The 16594-nt window shown below is 42.1% G+C and overlaps 1 protein-coding gene across 1 annotated transcript in view; it reads left to right on the top strand.

Moving 5' to 3' along the window:
- Positions 1 to 16594, top strand: part of si:ch211-225b11.4 — a 226885-nt gene that overhangs the window by 155654 nt on the left and 54637 nt on the right. The window contains exon 21 of the mRNA XM_048611680.1: positions 8206 to 8403. Coding sequence (XP_048467637.1) covers positions 8206 to 8403 — 198 coding nt within the window. The remainder of the gene's footprint in view (positions 1 to 8205; positions 8404 to 16594) is intronic.

Genomic DNA, 16594 nt, shown 5'->3' on the forward strand with positions numbered 1-16594 from the left:
GGAACGTTGAACATCTCGGAGATATCTGTGATCCGGGGAGGATTCAAAACATGAGGGATGAAAATTCGGTTGGAATACACGTGGGGTGAGTCTGAGCTGGAGGCAGTCACTGAGGAATGTGATGCGGCTGTGGAAACGAATTTTAGCAAATACCTGGTCGAAAACCAGGAGTGACAGTGAAATTAAAGTCGGTGGGCAAGAAGAAAGATTGGAACGGAAATCCCGTCGGAGAGAGGAGCAGAACTTCATCAAGGTGGGCATGCCTGGAAGAGACGTGGCAGTGAGTTAAATACTAAACAAAAACCGAAAGAACTGCGGATGCTGTAAATCAGGAACAAAAACAAAGTTGCTGGAAAAGCTCAGCAGGTCTGGCAGCATCTATGAAGGAGAAAACAGAGTTAACGTTTTGGATCCGATGACCCTTCCTCGGAACGTTCCAGGGCTTGTTTTGAGCCTGGAGGCAAATAAATCAAGAGCTGCATACAATGTTTTGGTGGGAAATTTACCCTGTGAGCATTTTTTGTTATTAGTACCTGGGATGTGGATGTCTGGCTCAGACAGGGGATGAGAAGGTAGTGGTGTGCTGCCTTCTTGAAACACTGCAATCCTTGGTGCTGTAAGGGAGGGGATATGAGGATTTTGACTCAGCGACAGTGAACAAATGGCAGAATAGGCCTAAATCAAGATATGGTGATTGATTGGGAGAGGAACTTTCAGACGGTGGTCTTCCCCTATAACTGTTGCTCTTGTCCTTCTTGGTAAGAGTGGTAATAGGTTTGGAAGGTTCTTACGGGGAAGGCTTGCTAAGTTGTTGACAGTGTGGAGAAAGATTTTAGGTTACTGGAGAATTGATCAGATGGGCAGATCAGTTGACAGATGGATCACCTTGACGTGTGTGGGTTATGCACTTTGGAAGAGGTAACAAGACATTCAGTCAGGTAGATGGGTGACCGGCAGGAGAGGCGGGCAAGTAGTGCAGGAGTCTCCTGTGGCTATTCCCCTGTCTAACAGGTATCCTGTTTTGGATATTGTTGGGGAGGAATAGCCTCTCAGGGGCGTATAACAGCAGCAGCCAGGTCTGTGGCGGCATAACTGGCTCTGCTGTAGAACAGGTTTGGGCAAGATCCATGCAGGCAATTGTGGTAGGAGACTCGCTAATTCGAGGCACAGACAGGAGTTTCTGTGGCTGCATTCGAGACTCCTGGAAGGTGTGTTGCCTCCCTGGCGTCAGGGTCGAGGATGTCTCAGAGCGGTTGCACAAAATTCTTAAAGGGGAAGGTGAGCAGTCAGAGGTTGTTGTGCACATCTGTACCAACTATGTAGGTAGAAAGAGAGATGAAGTCCTGCAGAGTGAGTTCAGGGAGTTAGGAAAGAGGCTGAAAAGCAAGACCTTGAAGGTAATTTCTGGGTTGCTACCAGTGCCATGTGCTAGTGAGGCAAGGTCTAGAAAGGACAGATAAATGCATGGCTATGAAGCTGGTGCAGGGGGCAGGGTTTCAGGTTCTTGAATCATTGGGCCCTCTTCTGGAGCAGGGCTGACCTGTACAAGAGGGACAGGTTGCACCTAAACTGGAGAAGAACCACTATTCTCACAGGGAAGTTCAGTAGTGTTACTTGGGAGGGTTTAAGCTATGTGACAGGCGGCTGGGAACCAGAGCAGCAGGTGAGCAAATGGAGGGATTGAGGGGAAGGTAGATGTTAGGACCAGTAGATCAGAAAGAAAGGACAGGCAGGGACAGGTAAATGAACATATTGGTAATAATGGGCTGAAGTGTGTTTACTTCAGTGCAAGGAGTATTATAGGTAAGGCAGATGAGCTTAGAGCCTGGATCAGTATATGGGACTATGATGTTGTGGCCATTACAGAGACTTGGTTGAGAGAGGGACAGGACTGACTGCTCTGTTCCAGATTTTCATTGTTTTAGCCAAGACAGAAAGGAAGGTAAAAGAGGTCAAGGAGTTGCATTATTGATCAGGAAGAATATCACATCTGCACTCAGAGAGGACATACTGGAGGGCTCATTCACTGATGCAATCTGGGTAGAGTTTAAAAATAAGCTGGTTGCAATCACTCTAGGCTCCCCAATAGCCACCGAGACATTAAGGAACAAATATGTAGGCAGATTATGGAAAGATGCAATAACAACAGGGTTGCCATTGTGGGTGACTTTAACTTCCCCAACAAAAACAGAAGTTGCTGGAAAAGCTCAGCAGGTCTGGCAGCATCTGTGAAGAAAAAATCAGAGTTAACGTTTCGGGTCTGGTGACCCTTCCTCAGAACTGGGTAACTTCCCCAGTGTTGACTGGGGTTCCCTTAGAGCAAGAGGCTTAGACAGGGCAGAATTGGTTAAGTGCATCCAAGAGGGTTTCTTGAAACAGTTTGTGAATAGCCCAAATGGGGGTTGCGGGTGGGTGCAGAGGATTGGAGGTGGGGGCGGAGGCTGAGTGGAGACTTGATAGAAGTCTATAAAATTATGAGATGTATAGATAGGATTGATGGTCAGAATCTTTTTCCCAGAGTTGAAATATCTAATATCAGAATGTATGCATTTAGGATGAGAAGAGGAAAGTTCAACGGAGATGTGAGGGGCAAGTTTTTTACAGAGTGGTGGGAGTCTGGAATGCATTGCTAGGGGTGGTGGTGAAGGCAGATACAGTAGGGGATTTTAAGGAACTTTTAGATAAACATGTTAACATGCAAGGAATGTAGGGATATGGACCAAGAGCAGGCAGAAGGAATTAGTTTAATTTGGCGTCATGTTCGGCACAACATCATGCTCCAAAGGGCCCGTTCCTGTGCTGTACTGTTCTAGGTTCTAAGGGAGTGCTCAACGTATGGCAGGACACTAGGAAACTCAGGAACAGAGAGATCTTAGTGTGCTTGTCCACAGACCCCTGAAAGTGGCTGGACAGGTTAATAGGGTAGTTAAGACTTATGAGATGCTTGTCTTTATCAGTCGAGGCATAGATTATTAGAATAGTGAGGTTATGTTGGAGTTGTACAGGACTTTGGTTAGGCCACAGCTGCAGTACTATTTGCAATTCTGGTCACCAGACTATAGGAAAGATATAATTGCACTGGAGGGACTGTAAAGGAGATTCACCAGGATGTTACCTGGGATAGACCATTTCAGCTATGAAGAGAAGCTGGATAATCGTTGAATCCTTCAGTGTGGAAGCAGGCCTTCAAGTCTGCACTTACCCTCCAAAAAGCATCCCACCCAGACCCACCCCCCCAAGCTATCCCCATAATCCTGCATTTCCCATGGCTAATCCATCTAACCCACACATCCGTGGACACAATGGGCAATTTAGCATGGCCAATCCACCTAACCTACACAACTTTGGACTATGGGAGAAAACCACAACACGAACGCAGACACAGGGGGAATGTCTGAACTCCACACAGTTGCCGAAACTGGAATTGAACCCAGGTCCCTGGAGCTGTGAAGCAACAATGCTAACCACTGAGCCACCGCGCCACCCTAAACTTGGGTCACCTAACAGAGGTGTGTAAGATCATATAAGGAACAGTTGTTCCAGTTAGTCAAAGGATCAAGAACACGTGGGTTCACTTTCAAAGTGAAAGGGAGGAGTTTTAGAGGGGGTGGGAGGTGGGAAACCTCACAAACTTGAACGATCATTTGAGATCACATAACATTCAAGGCTATGGGCCTAGTGTGGGAAAGTGGAACTAGTGTAGGTAGTAATGTTTTTTTGACGGTATAGACTCAGTGAGCCAAAGGGCCTCAACTGTATTGTTTGAAGCTTCTTGAGTGTTGTTGGAGCTGTACTCAACCAGGCAAGTGGTAATTATTCCATCACATTCCTGACTTGTGACTTGCAAATAGTGGACAAGCTTTCGGGAGTCAGGAGGTCAGTTACTTGCCACAGCATTTTCAGCCTCTGACCTGCTTTTGTAGTCACAATATTTATATGGCTAGTCCAGTTTAATTTCTGGTCAGTGGTTACAGCCAGGATACTGATAATGGGACATTTAGTAATGGTGATGCCATTGAATGTCAAGGGTGATAGTTCTATTCTTTCTTCTTGGAGATGGTCATTGCCTGGCACTTGTGTATTGCGATTATTATTATATATGTATCATCTCAAAACTTGGATGTTGTCCAAGTCTTGCTGCATGGACTCCTTCACTATTTGAGGATTTGTGAATGGTGCTGAACATCGTGCAATCGTCAGTCAACATACCCATTTCCGACCTTATAATGAAGAGAAAGTCATTTATGAAGCAGCTGAAGATAATTGGGCCTCGAACACTGCACTGAGGAACTCCTGCAGAAGATGTCCAGAAGATGAGATGATTGATCTCCAACATCTTCCTATGTGCCAGGTATGACTCCAACCAGTGGGGAATTTACCCCTGATTTACCCCCAAGACTCATTGATGCTGCATGCAGTCAGATGCTGCCTTGATGTGAAAGGCTGTCTCTCGAACCTCACTTCTGGAATTCACCTGTTTTGTTCCTGCTTGGATGAAGAGTTTAGTTGAGTGGCCCTGGCAAAACCCATACTGACCGTTTGTCATCTTCCTTTGTGATCAACAAAACACTATCAACAACCCCTTTTACCACTTTACTGATGATAGAGAGTATACTGATGGGGTGGTATTGTCTAGGTTTTTCCATTCAGGATATACCTGGGCAATTTTCCACATTGTCAGGTAGATGCCAGTATTGTAGCTGTACTGGAACAGCTTGGTTAGGGGAGTAGCAAATTCTGTAGCGGAAGTCTTCAGTACTGTTGCCAGAAGAATCAGTGTAGGGACAGGCCACACTAACTCTCTGAAGGGCATTACACACAGATCCATCCCCCACCAAATATTTCCCATGGAAAACACCTACATATCCCTGGCCACTATGGGGCAATTTAGCATAGCGCACTTAACGTGCACATCTTTGGACTGTGGGAGGAAACCCACCAGACACAGGGAGAATGTGCAAACTCCACACAGGCAGTCACTCAAGGCTGGAATCGAACCCAGGTCCCTGGTGCTGTGGCGCAGCAGTGCTAGCCACTGAGCCACAGTGCCGCCCTGTATCCAATGTCTCAACTGTTTCTTGATATCATGTGAAATGAATTGAATTGGCTGAAGACTGGTATCTGTGATGCTGGAGACCACTGGAGGAGGCCGAGCTGGATCAACCACTAGGCACTTCTGGCTAAAGATTGCTGTAAATGCTTCAGCCTTATCTTTTGCACTCATGAGCTGCAGCATAAGTTGTCTATCCTTATACTCCATGCCCCTTCCAATGAAGGCAAGCATGCCATAGGCCTTTTTTACTATCTTATCTACCTGCATTGCCACCTTCAGTGATCTGTGGACTTTCACACCCAGATCCCTCTGCATATCAATACTCCTAAGGGTGTGCCATTCACTTTATAATTTCCACCCGTTCTTGACTTTCCAAAATGCATCACCTTGTCTGCATTAAACTCCATCTACCATTTTTCTGCCTATGCTTCCAACTGATCTATATCCTGCTGTATCCTCTGACAATCCTCCTCACTATCCATTACTCTACCAATCTTTGTTTTGTCTGAAAACTTACTAATTAGATCAGCTATGTTTTCCTCCAAATCATTTATGTCATCACGAACAGCAGAGGTCCCAGCACTGATCCCTGTGGAACACTGCTCGTCACAGCCCTCCATTCCGAAAAGCATTCTTCCACCACTATCCTCTGTCTCCTATGACTATGCCCGTTCTGTATCCATCTTGCCAGCTCACCCCTGATACCATGTGACTTCACCTTTTGTAGCAGTCTGTCATGAGGAACCTTGTCAGAGGTTTTTCTGAAGTCCGTGCAGACACTATCAACCACTTTTCTCTCATCAATCATCATCGTCACCTCCTCAAAAAAACTCAATCAAGTTAGTGAGGCATGATCTCCGCTGCTCAACCATGCTCTTTATTGCTAATCAGTCCATTTGTTTCTAAATGTTCATAGAACTTGTCCCTAAGAATCTCTTCCAATAATTTCCCTACCACTGACGTGAGGCTCACAGGCCTGTAATTTCCTGGATTATCCCTGTTACCCTTAGCAAACAATGGGACAACATTGGCTATCCTCCAGTCCTCTGGGACCTCACCTGTAGGACTGAAGGGTCTGCTTCCACGCTGTATAACTCTATGACTCTATGAAATATTTAATGGTGCTGTGAGGCAAGGTACTTGTTATACTCCTTCCACACAAAAAAGCTATATATTCAAACTTCTACACTCTTCTGTTTCCAGCAAATGATCAAATTGACAACTGGCAAACATAAACATGTCAGATTTTCCATGTCAGTTTGATCAATTAAGTCATTAGGACTTACTGTGTCTCCCTGAAAGGAGACTTATGTGTCATTTTGAACAAACTTTGACCTCAACTTTTAGCTTGCTCACGCTTTATGTCACCTAAACAACCATATGATGCTTGCACAGTACAATTCTATGACAATCACAGATTCAGCTGATAAATAGTCCACATTATCATATCTGATTCACCACATTTGTTTTTAAATAAAACTTCAGCTTTTCCAGAGTTACTCTGACAGTTTGGTTCTTTACGCCTGGGTTAAAATACTCAATCTAAACACAGAAACACATTCAAACCAGTGATCTTTCTACTTATTAGGTCTTCAGGCTTCATATGTTTTCTTCTCATTTTCATCTCACTTAATTTCGGCTAACCTAGCAATTTTTAGGTTAATATCTACTGGTTGCACATTCATACTGTTTCTCCAGTGTTTTCTTCCCAAAATGAATCACTTGATATTTCTTTGCATTAAATTTCGACTGCCACTTGTCTGCCCATTCCACCAAGCTGTCTATGTCCTTTTGAAGTTCCATACTATCCCCTACACCGTTCACAATACTTTAGAGTTTTGTACCATTGCAGACTTTGTAATTGTGACCTGTACATCAAGATCTAGGCTATTAATATACATTAGGGAAAGCCAGGATCCCGCAATATGACATCTGGATATCTCCACCGTAGACTTTCCTCCAGCGCACAAAATGACATTAACCACCACTCTTTGTTTCCTATCACTTAACTTCCACATTTGTGTTGCTACTGTCCCTTTTATTGCTCACAAGCCTGTTGTGCAACATTTTATCAAATACCTTTTGGAAGTCGATGTACACTAGATCTACAGCTTTGTCAAATCTCTGTTACTTCATCAAAGAACCAAGAATGGGTGGCACAGTGACACAGTGATTACCACTGCCGCCTCAGAGTGCCAGGGACTGAGGTTCAATTCCACCCTTGGGCAACTGTCTGTGTGGAGTTCGCACATTATCCCTATGTCTGTGTGGGTTTCCTCCAGGTGTTCTGGTTTCCTCCCACCGTCCAAAGATGTGCAGGTTAGGTGGGTAGGCCATGCTAAGTTGCCCATAGTGTCCAGGAATGTACAGACTAGGTGGATTAACCATGGAAAATGCAGGGTTACAGGGGTAGGGGATGGGTCTGAATGGGATGCTGTTCAGAGGGTCAGTGTGGACTTGATGGGCTGAACACTGCTTCACACTGTAGGATTTTTTAAAAATTCCAGCAAGTTAAACATGATTTACTCTTTTTAAATGTCACCTTTCATTAATAACTCCTCATTTGCTCAAAGTACAATTAATCTTGTCCTGAGTTCTCATTTCAAGAATTTGATTGACCTGTAGTTGTTGAGCTTGTGTGTACAGCATTTTTTGAACAAAGTTATAATATTTACAATTTTCCCATCATCTTGTATCTTTGCTGATTCTACAGAGGACTGAAAAATAATGGCCAGTGCAGATATATTTCCTCCGGTACTGGTGTCTTATCGACTTGAAGTAGAGACAGCTTGCCCAATAACATCTCTTTCTCAATTGTAAACTCCCAGATATCTGAATTACCACCTTTATGCACAGCATCCTCTTCGGATGTTTGTTTGCCTTCCCTTTATCCATTGTGGGAATATACCCTGACTGTTCCTGAACTATCTCTTCTTTAAAGGTAACTCATTGATCAGTTACAGTTTTTCCTTATTCCGATTTATTTTGCCCTGAACCATTCCTATGCCATTGAAGTTGCTTTCATCCAATTAATTATTCTTCTTCTGGATTTTTTTTGTCCTTTTCCATAACCGTCCTAAACCTCCTGATACACCAAGCATTGTGCTTAAATCAATTGTTTGTGACTTGTTTCTGTTTTTGTTTATATCCAGGGCTTGTCAGGTCTGCAGAGCCCTCGGAGCAGTTCGATTACCAGGAGGGCAGCTGGCTTGCCAATGCTGTTACTGAGCGTTGTGGCTGGAGAAGACAGCGAGATACAACCTCTACTCCAGTATTGCATGAAAACATTACTAGATATTGCCAACACTCCTCTGTCCAGTGACTGGGATCAGACAATTGATCTCCCTCAGGTCAGTACCAACAGTCACTATATATGGAAGCCAGTAGGGAATACAGTGAGTTAAGGGCAGCGTGTCAAAAATGTTGAAAGTAGATAGTGGAACCCAACAGGTTATTATCCTTGGGCCATACTTGATAACTCTGTATTTCAGTGATTTTGATACAGATCAAGAGTAAGTGGTGTCAAATTTGCAAGTAATCAAAATTGTAGGTAGGTTAGTTTTTCAGTCCAAAGTTGATAAGTCGGGCAATGGCTAAAACTTGTCATATGGAATTCAGTGTCAGTGAGTGTGAGAAGGAAGCTTGGTGCTATAAGGATGCAAAGAGATCTGGGGAACTGGTTTACAGAACATTAAAGGCAGCGTTTGAAGTGGATAAGGCTATGAAGGAAAGTTTGTGAGATTTTTGGTTTTACCTCAAAACATACAGAGTAGTAGAGCCAAAAGGTAATGCTTAACTAACATAAAAATTATTAAACTTCAATTACAGCAGTCTTGGGCAATGTTTGTTCCACACTGTAGGGAGGATTTTGAAGCTTTAGAAAAGGTTTAACATATATTTGCCTGGGTGCTGCTTGGCTGAGGAAATACAACAGAAGAAAAAGGTTTTAAATATTGAGTCTTTTTAATTGGAACAACATCAGTCGTAAGACTATAATTGAAAAGCTTAAAATGATGAAATGATAGGTTGAAGGTAGAATCAAACATACGAACTAGAGGAGATTGATCAATGTCTTAACTCCATCCACCTTCTTTCTCTCCCTATCTTTTGTTCAGCAAAATCTATTGAATGCAGATTTAAAACTGTGAATTGAGCCCCTAACATTCACTGCTAATTTTTGGGAGAAAGTTCCACATTTCCAGCAGCCTTTGTATGATGTGAAATACTCATAACTTCTTTACTGAATAGTCTGACTTTGATGTTAAGGTTATGATTCCCCCATCCTAGACTCCAACTTTAGTGAAATAGTTGCTTGTTATCTATATTATCAATTCCTTTCAAAATCCAAAAACTCCAACCATAACACCTCTAAATCTCATACATTCCAATATACAAATACTGAGGCTTGGACTCACAGAGTCAAAATGCAAGCAGGATCCGAATCAGAAAATCTCACCCCTATTCCTGATCCCATTTCTGCTGGTAGGAAATAGGGGTTTAGGTGTGACTCATATTTGAGGGAAACCTGAATTCAGCAGAGCCATTTGAGTTCAGTGCTAAGTTCATACAGACCCCATTCTCAGTAAAGCAAGGACCTTAACCTGCACTACAAATTTTTAGAGTAGTCGTAAATGTCCTTGAAGGGCAGCAAGAACTATTCAGTTGCAAATCTGCTGGCCTTTAAAAGGAAAAAAATACACCCTGTGTGTCAATGTGTGATTAAAAAGAAATCAGTTATGGAAGTTATAATAGTTATTGTTGACGTTACCTTCAGGGCTATCATTATACCATTATTAATGTTTGACTGCTTTCCAGAATCAGTAGTTATCCCAGCAAGGGGTTCTAAAACAGTTTAATTCTCAGCTCAAAGATGTCATTAAAGGATTAAACAGAAAAAAACAAAAAACTGCAGATGCTGGAATTCAGAAACAAAAACGAAAATTGCTGGAAAAACTCAGCAGGTCTGCCAGCACCAGTGGAGAGAAAGTAGAGTTAGCATTTCAGGTCCATTGACCCTTTTTCAGAACTGATTGTAGCTAGAAACAGGTCTACTGTATTCACTGCGCACAATGTGGTCTGCTGTACGTTGAGGAGATGAAATGCAGACTGGGTAACTGCTTGGCAGAACACTTACACTCTGTCCGCAAAATGACCCTGAGCTTCCTGTAACCTGCCATTTCAACACACCACTGTGTTCCCTGGCCAACATCTCTGTTTCACACTTGCTGTTTTGCTCCAGCGAAGCTCAGCACAAACTGGCAGAACAATTTTCCATGGGGACCCTATAGCCTTCAGGACTCAATATTGAATTAAATAATTTTAGGGCCTAAGCATCTTCTTCCATGTCCTTATCCCAACCCCCATACACCAGGCCTTGCCATCCCATGGGCTGCTACCACAAACAATTTAGATTTTCGTTGAATTCAAATTCTACCTCTGCTACAAGTATGTAGGATTCGAACCCATGTCCCCAGAACATTACCTCAGTGTCTGGATTAACAGTCTAACGATAAAATCACTAAACCATCACCTCCCTTTATGGCTATTTGACAGATTGGATCCAAAATTGGCTTAGTGGCAGGAGGCAGCAAGTGCTTGTTGAAGGGTGTTCTTTTGTGACTGGAAGCTAGTGTCTAGTGGCATACTGCAAGGTCCAGTGCTGAATCGCTTGCTGTTTGTAGTGTACATGAATGGTTTGGACACAATATAGGAAGTTTTATTGCTAAGTTCACAGGATAACACAAAAATTGGTGATGTGATAAATAGTAAGGAGGAAAGCTTTAGATTACAGGACAACGTAGACGGGTTTGAGGGGTTTGAACAGCAGCAAATGGAGTTTAATCCTGAAAAATGTGAAGTGATACATTTTAGGAGGACTAAGAAGTCAAGGAATACTTGATAAATGGTAGAAAGCTGGGTGGTACAGAGGATCAGCATGTTCATGTCCATAGATCCTTGAAAGTAGCAGAACAGGTGGATAAGGTCATTAAGAAGGCAGATGAGATTCTTGGCTTCATTAGTTAACAAATAGAATAGAAAGCAAGGAAGCTATCTTGGACCTGTGCAGAACATTGGTTAGGCTTCTGCTGGAGTACAGTGTGCAGTTCTGGTCACCACACTGTAGGAACGATGTGATTTCACCGGAGAGGGAGCAAGGGAGATACACCAGGATATTGCATGGGCTGAGGCATTTCAGCTTTGAAGAGAGGCTGGATAGGCTAGGATTGTTTTCCTTGGAGCAGAGAAGTCTCAGGTGGGACCAGATTGATGTCTACAAGATTTAGGGGCATAGATAGGGTTAATAGGAATAAACCTTTCCCCATAGAGGAGGGAGTCAGAATTTGAGGTGAGTATTTTCTTCACACCTAGAGGGTGGTGGGTATCTGGAATCCTCTGATTGAAAGGGTGGTAGGAGTGAGAACCATCAAGACATTTAAAAAGTATTTTGATGATCAGGGCCAAGTGCTAGGAAATGGGATTAGAGAGGATGGGTTTGATGACTGGTGTGGGCATGTTGGGCCAAATGATCCCTCTCTGTGCTGTAATACTCTGACTCAATCCATACACTCTGTCTTCTGCACCTAACTAATCCATAACCAAGTCAGTAATTTTCTTCTGTCCCAGTTTTACCTCACAGCCTTTTATTGTATACTGATAAATTGAGGCACTAGAACACAAGGGTCATAGTTACATAATTTTAAGAGAGAGATTCCCATTCTCACGGTGCTTGACAGCCAATGATGCAAGGTTGTGTTCGCTGTCTGTTATTTAGGAAAAGTGGCAGCCAATTAGCACACAGCAAGCTCTCATAAATAGCAATGTGATAGTGACTAGATATTCAGTTTTCTAATGTCAATTGAGAGATAAATATTGGCAGAGACACCAGGGAGAATTCTCCTGCTCTTCAATAATGTATATGTGAAGCTAATTAGAATAGAAAGAAATCAAAAGTTGACAGAATGATGAGCTGTGGAATTTAAGAGTTAAAACCTGGCAGGGAGGCGGTGAATTGTGTAATTATTCAAGATGAAGTTGAATAAGTAAATGAAGCAAAAGGACATGAATTATCACAAGATACTTACAACACAGGGAGAGGCTATTTGGTCCGTTGTATTTTTGCCAGATTTCTGAACTAATAATTGAGCAAATCCTGCTCCCCTGTCTTTTACCCATTACCTTGCAATTTGTTTCTCTTGATCAAATAAATACCTTTTGAAAATCACGATTAACTTTTTCAACACGCCCTAGGCAATGCATTCCAGATCCCAACCACTCACTGTGAGAAAATGTTTCCTCCAGTGATGCCTTTGGTTATTTTGTCATTCATCTTTAATTGTGTTTTCTGGTTCTTGACCCTTCCACTTTTGGGAACAGTGTCTCTGTATCAAGGCTGTTCATAATACTCATGATTTTGAATATCTCTATCAAGTCCTCACTCTGCCTTTTCCTCCAAGAAGACTAGCCCCAGCTATTCGACATAACTGAAGGCCCTCATTCCAGGAGCAGTTCTCATGAATCTTTTCCACACATACTCTAATACTTTCACATTCTTCCAAAAGACCATTGCACAGAATTGGATGTAACAGTCCAGCTGAGGCTGAGTCAATACTTTATTCAAGCTTATCCTTACTTCTGTACACTATGTCCCTATTTATAACTGTATACCTTCCCCAACACTTTCTCAACCTGCTGTCCAGATTCAAGAACTTGTGTGCATATTTTCTCAGATCTTTCTGCTTCTCCTTTTAGAATCATACCCATTATTTTCTTTGGCCTCTCCTTGTTCTTCCTACCAAACTAAATTACTTCACAGTTTTCTACATTAAATTTTACCAGGCACTTATCTACCCCTTGTACCTCACAGCCAGGTTTTGTGTCATCTGGAAATGTTGAAATTGTGCCTGGCCCCTCCCAGATCTTGGTTATTTAATATGATCACACAAAGTAGTTGCCCTTGTACCACTCTCTGAGCAACCCCACTATGATTTTGTGTTTCTTGTCACACAGACAGCTTTATATCCATGATGCTCTTGTCCCTTTTATTCCATAGTCTTCACTTTTGCTGGCAAGCTTGTTATGTGGCACTTCATCAAATGCCTTTTAGAAGTCAATGTGTACATCAACTGCATTATCCTCAACAATCTGCTCTCTTATTTTTGCATAATATTCTGTGCTTGAAACATATTTTGCTTTAAGCAAACCAGTGGCGACTCTCCTCAGTTAATCCTCACTTGTCCAACTGACGTTAATTTTGTTCCAAATTTGCATTTAGACTCATTGAGCCAAATTTTCATGATGTGTCAGAGGCAAGGTGTATTAAAATGGTACTTTGGAGCTGATTTCATGGAGTTATTATGGCACAGAATCCGGCCCATAAAGTCCTTGCAAGCTCTCTGTAGAGCCATTGAGTCTGTTATAATGCCCCATCCTACAAGTCTTATTTCCTTCGAATTTGCTTTTGAAATCATTGATCAGTTCTTCCTCCAACACTGTTTTGTAAGCAGTGAGTTCCTAGTAATTACCTTTGAGAGAATTTTGTCCTCATAATGCCTTAATTTCACATCCAAGACATTAAATTCCCTAATCCTCTAGTTCTTGTGCCATTTCCTAATAGGAGTCATTTTAATTTATCTGCCTTCTCTAAATCTGTCATTGTCTCAATCAAACCTCTCCTCAATCTTCTTCACTGCAAGGAAAACAACCCCAACTTCACCAACCCAAACTTGTAGCTAAAACTCTGTTTCATGAAACCATCTTAGTAAACCTCCTCTGCATCCTCTTAAAGATCCTTGCTTCCTTCCTAAAGTATGGTGACCAGAACTGGATATAATCATCCTTTTAACCAGCTTAACTAGAACTTTACAAAGGTTCAGCATAACTTGCTTGATTTTATATTGATGCTTCTATTTATGAAGTCCAAAATCCTATAAGCTTTGCTAACCATCCTACTATCCCTGTCAATGTCTTGCCACCTGCAAAAATTAGTGCACATAAACTCCCAGATCCCTCTATCTCTCCACACACTTTCCATTTGTGCTATTGAGTCTTTATCTTCTTTTCAAAAATCTTCTGCAAAAAGTGCAACTTCTCTGTATTAATTTCCATTTGCTACTTGTTTGCCTATTCCGCTAACCTCTCTGTGTCCTGTTGCAGACGATTAATATCAACCTCACTATTTCGGATATCTTTTGAAGTGTGGTATCATCAGCAAATCTTGAAATGTTGCTCTGTTCTCCTAAATCCAAGTCATTTATCCACATTCAAGAAATATATTGGGCCTAACATTGACTCTTCAGGGACATCACTATCTACCATTGTCCAGTCTGTAGGCTTGCTACCAGCAGCACATCCTAGATCCTAACCATTCACAGCATGACAAAGGTTTCCTTCAACCCACCATTGCTTCTTTTGCCTTTTACCTTAAATCTGTGTCCTCTTCTTCTTGATCCTTTTATTAATAGGACATTTTCTCCCCATTGACTCTGTCCAGACCCCTCACCATTTTGAATATTTTTATCACATCTCCTGTCCAACTTCTCTTCTCCAAGGAGAACAATCCTAACTTCTCCAATGTTTACATGTATTTGAAGTAAAACCGTTCCATTCGCTTGTTAAATTTTTAACCTGATCAGTATTATTAAAATGTTAGTGCCACTGATATTAAATTGCCTGTCCCGTAGTTACTAAGAATGTTTTTGTACCCTTTGTTGAAAAAGGGTGTCACAGTTGCCACTCTTCGATCCCATGGCACATCTTAAATACCCAGAAAAGATTGGAAGATTAAAGCAGGCATTTCCACTATTTCCACTCTCACTTCCTCCAGAACCTGGGATAGAAGCCATCTGGACCTGGCGACTTACCTGCTTTAAGAACAGCCTTTCCCATTCATGTTGGCCATCGGTTTTCACCTCGCCCACTATCTCAGATCAAAGACTAATCAAGACCTCTTCACCCTGGTTATACTCTCTTCCACCCTCTCGATCAGGCAGAAGATACAAAAGTTTGAAAACATGTACCAACAGATTTAACAACAGCTTCTTTCCTGCCGTTATCAGACTTATGAACAGTAATCTCATATATTAGAGATGGTAGGAACTGCCGATGCTGGAGAAGCTGAGATAACAAGTTAAGGTAGGCCTCTTCTAAGGATGCTTACCTTAACTTGCTATCTCATACATTAGTGTTGGTCTTTCTCTGCACCTTCTCTGTAGCTGTAACACAATATTCTGCATTCTGTTCTATTACCCTGATGTACTTATGTAAGGTATGATTTGTCTAGTTAGCACTCAACACAATACTTTTCACTGTACCTCGGTACATGCGTCAATAGTAAATCAAATCAAATCAAATCAACCACCTCCACTTTTTCTGCTATTTTATCAGCTTCCTCTTTCTTGGTGGACACCATTATAAGACACACTAATTATTCTAATACTTCACAGAATCTGGAAGTATATATAACTAGCTTCAATTGATAATGATTCCAAATCCACTCCACAACTATACATTTACTATCTACATGTAAGTAGTTGAGTTCTATGCTTGCTTCGTGTTAATTTCCATTCTACTCTCATATTCTCACTTTGAGTCATGAGGTCTACAGCATGGCAACAGGCCCTTTGGCCCAACTTGTCCATGCTGCCCAGTGTACACAATTTAAACTAGTCCCATTTGCCTATATTTGGTCCATATCGCTCCATACCTAACCCATCCATGTACCTGCCCAAATGTTTCTTAAATGATAAAATTATGCTCACTTCCACCACTACCTCTTGCAGCCAGTTCCAAACACTCACCACCCTCTGTCTGAAAAAATTGCCCCTTTGAAGCCTTCTGTATCTCTTCTCTCTCACCTTAAACCTATGCCCTCTAGTTTTAGGCTGCCCTACCATGGGGAAAAGCTGTTGGCTATCTACCTTATCTATGATGTGCAGGTCCTGGTGTTGGACTGGGGTAGACAAAGTCAGAAGGCACACGACACCAGGTTATAGTCCACCAGGTTCATTTGAAATCACAAGCTTTCGGAACACTGAATCTTTGTCACCTAACGAAGGAGCAGTGGTCCAAAAGATTGCAATTTCAAATAAACCTGTTGGACTATAACCTGGTGTCATGTGACTTCTGACTTTTTATCTTATTTATGCTTCTCATAATTTTATAGACCTCTATAAGGTCACCTCTCAGTCTCCTACGCTCCAGGGAAAAGAAGTTCCAGCCTATCCAACCTCTCCTTATAACTCAAACCTTTCAGTCGAGGTAGCATCCTAGTGAATCCTTTCTGCATTCTTTCTAGTTTAATAATATCCTTTCTGTAGTAGGGTGACCAGAACTGCATGCTGTACTCTAAGTGTGGCCTCACCAACGTTTTGTACAGTTGCAACAAGATGTCATAACTCCTGTACTCAATGCTGTGACTGATGAAAGCAAGCATGCCGAAAACCTTCTTCACCATCCTGTCTGCCTGTGACTCCATTTTCAAGGAGATATGAACCTGTACCCCTAGATCTCTTTGTTCTATAACATTCCCCAGGGCCCTACCAT

Source organism: Rhincodon typus, chromosome 24 (assembly GCF_021869965.1).
Source record: "Rhincodon typus isolate 14 chromosome 24, sRhiTyp1.1, whole genome shotgun sequence".
Taxonomy (NCBI): domain Eukaryota; kingdom Metazoa; phylum Chordata; class Chondrichthyes; order Orectolobiformes; family Rhincodontidae; genus Rhincodon; species Rhincodon typus.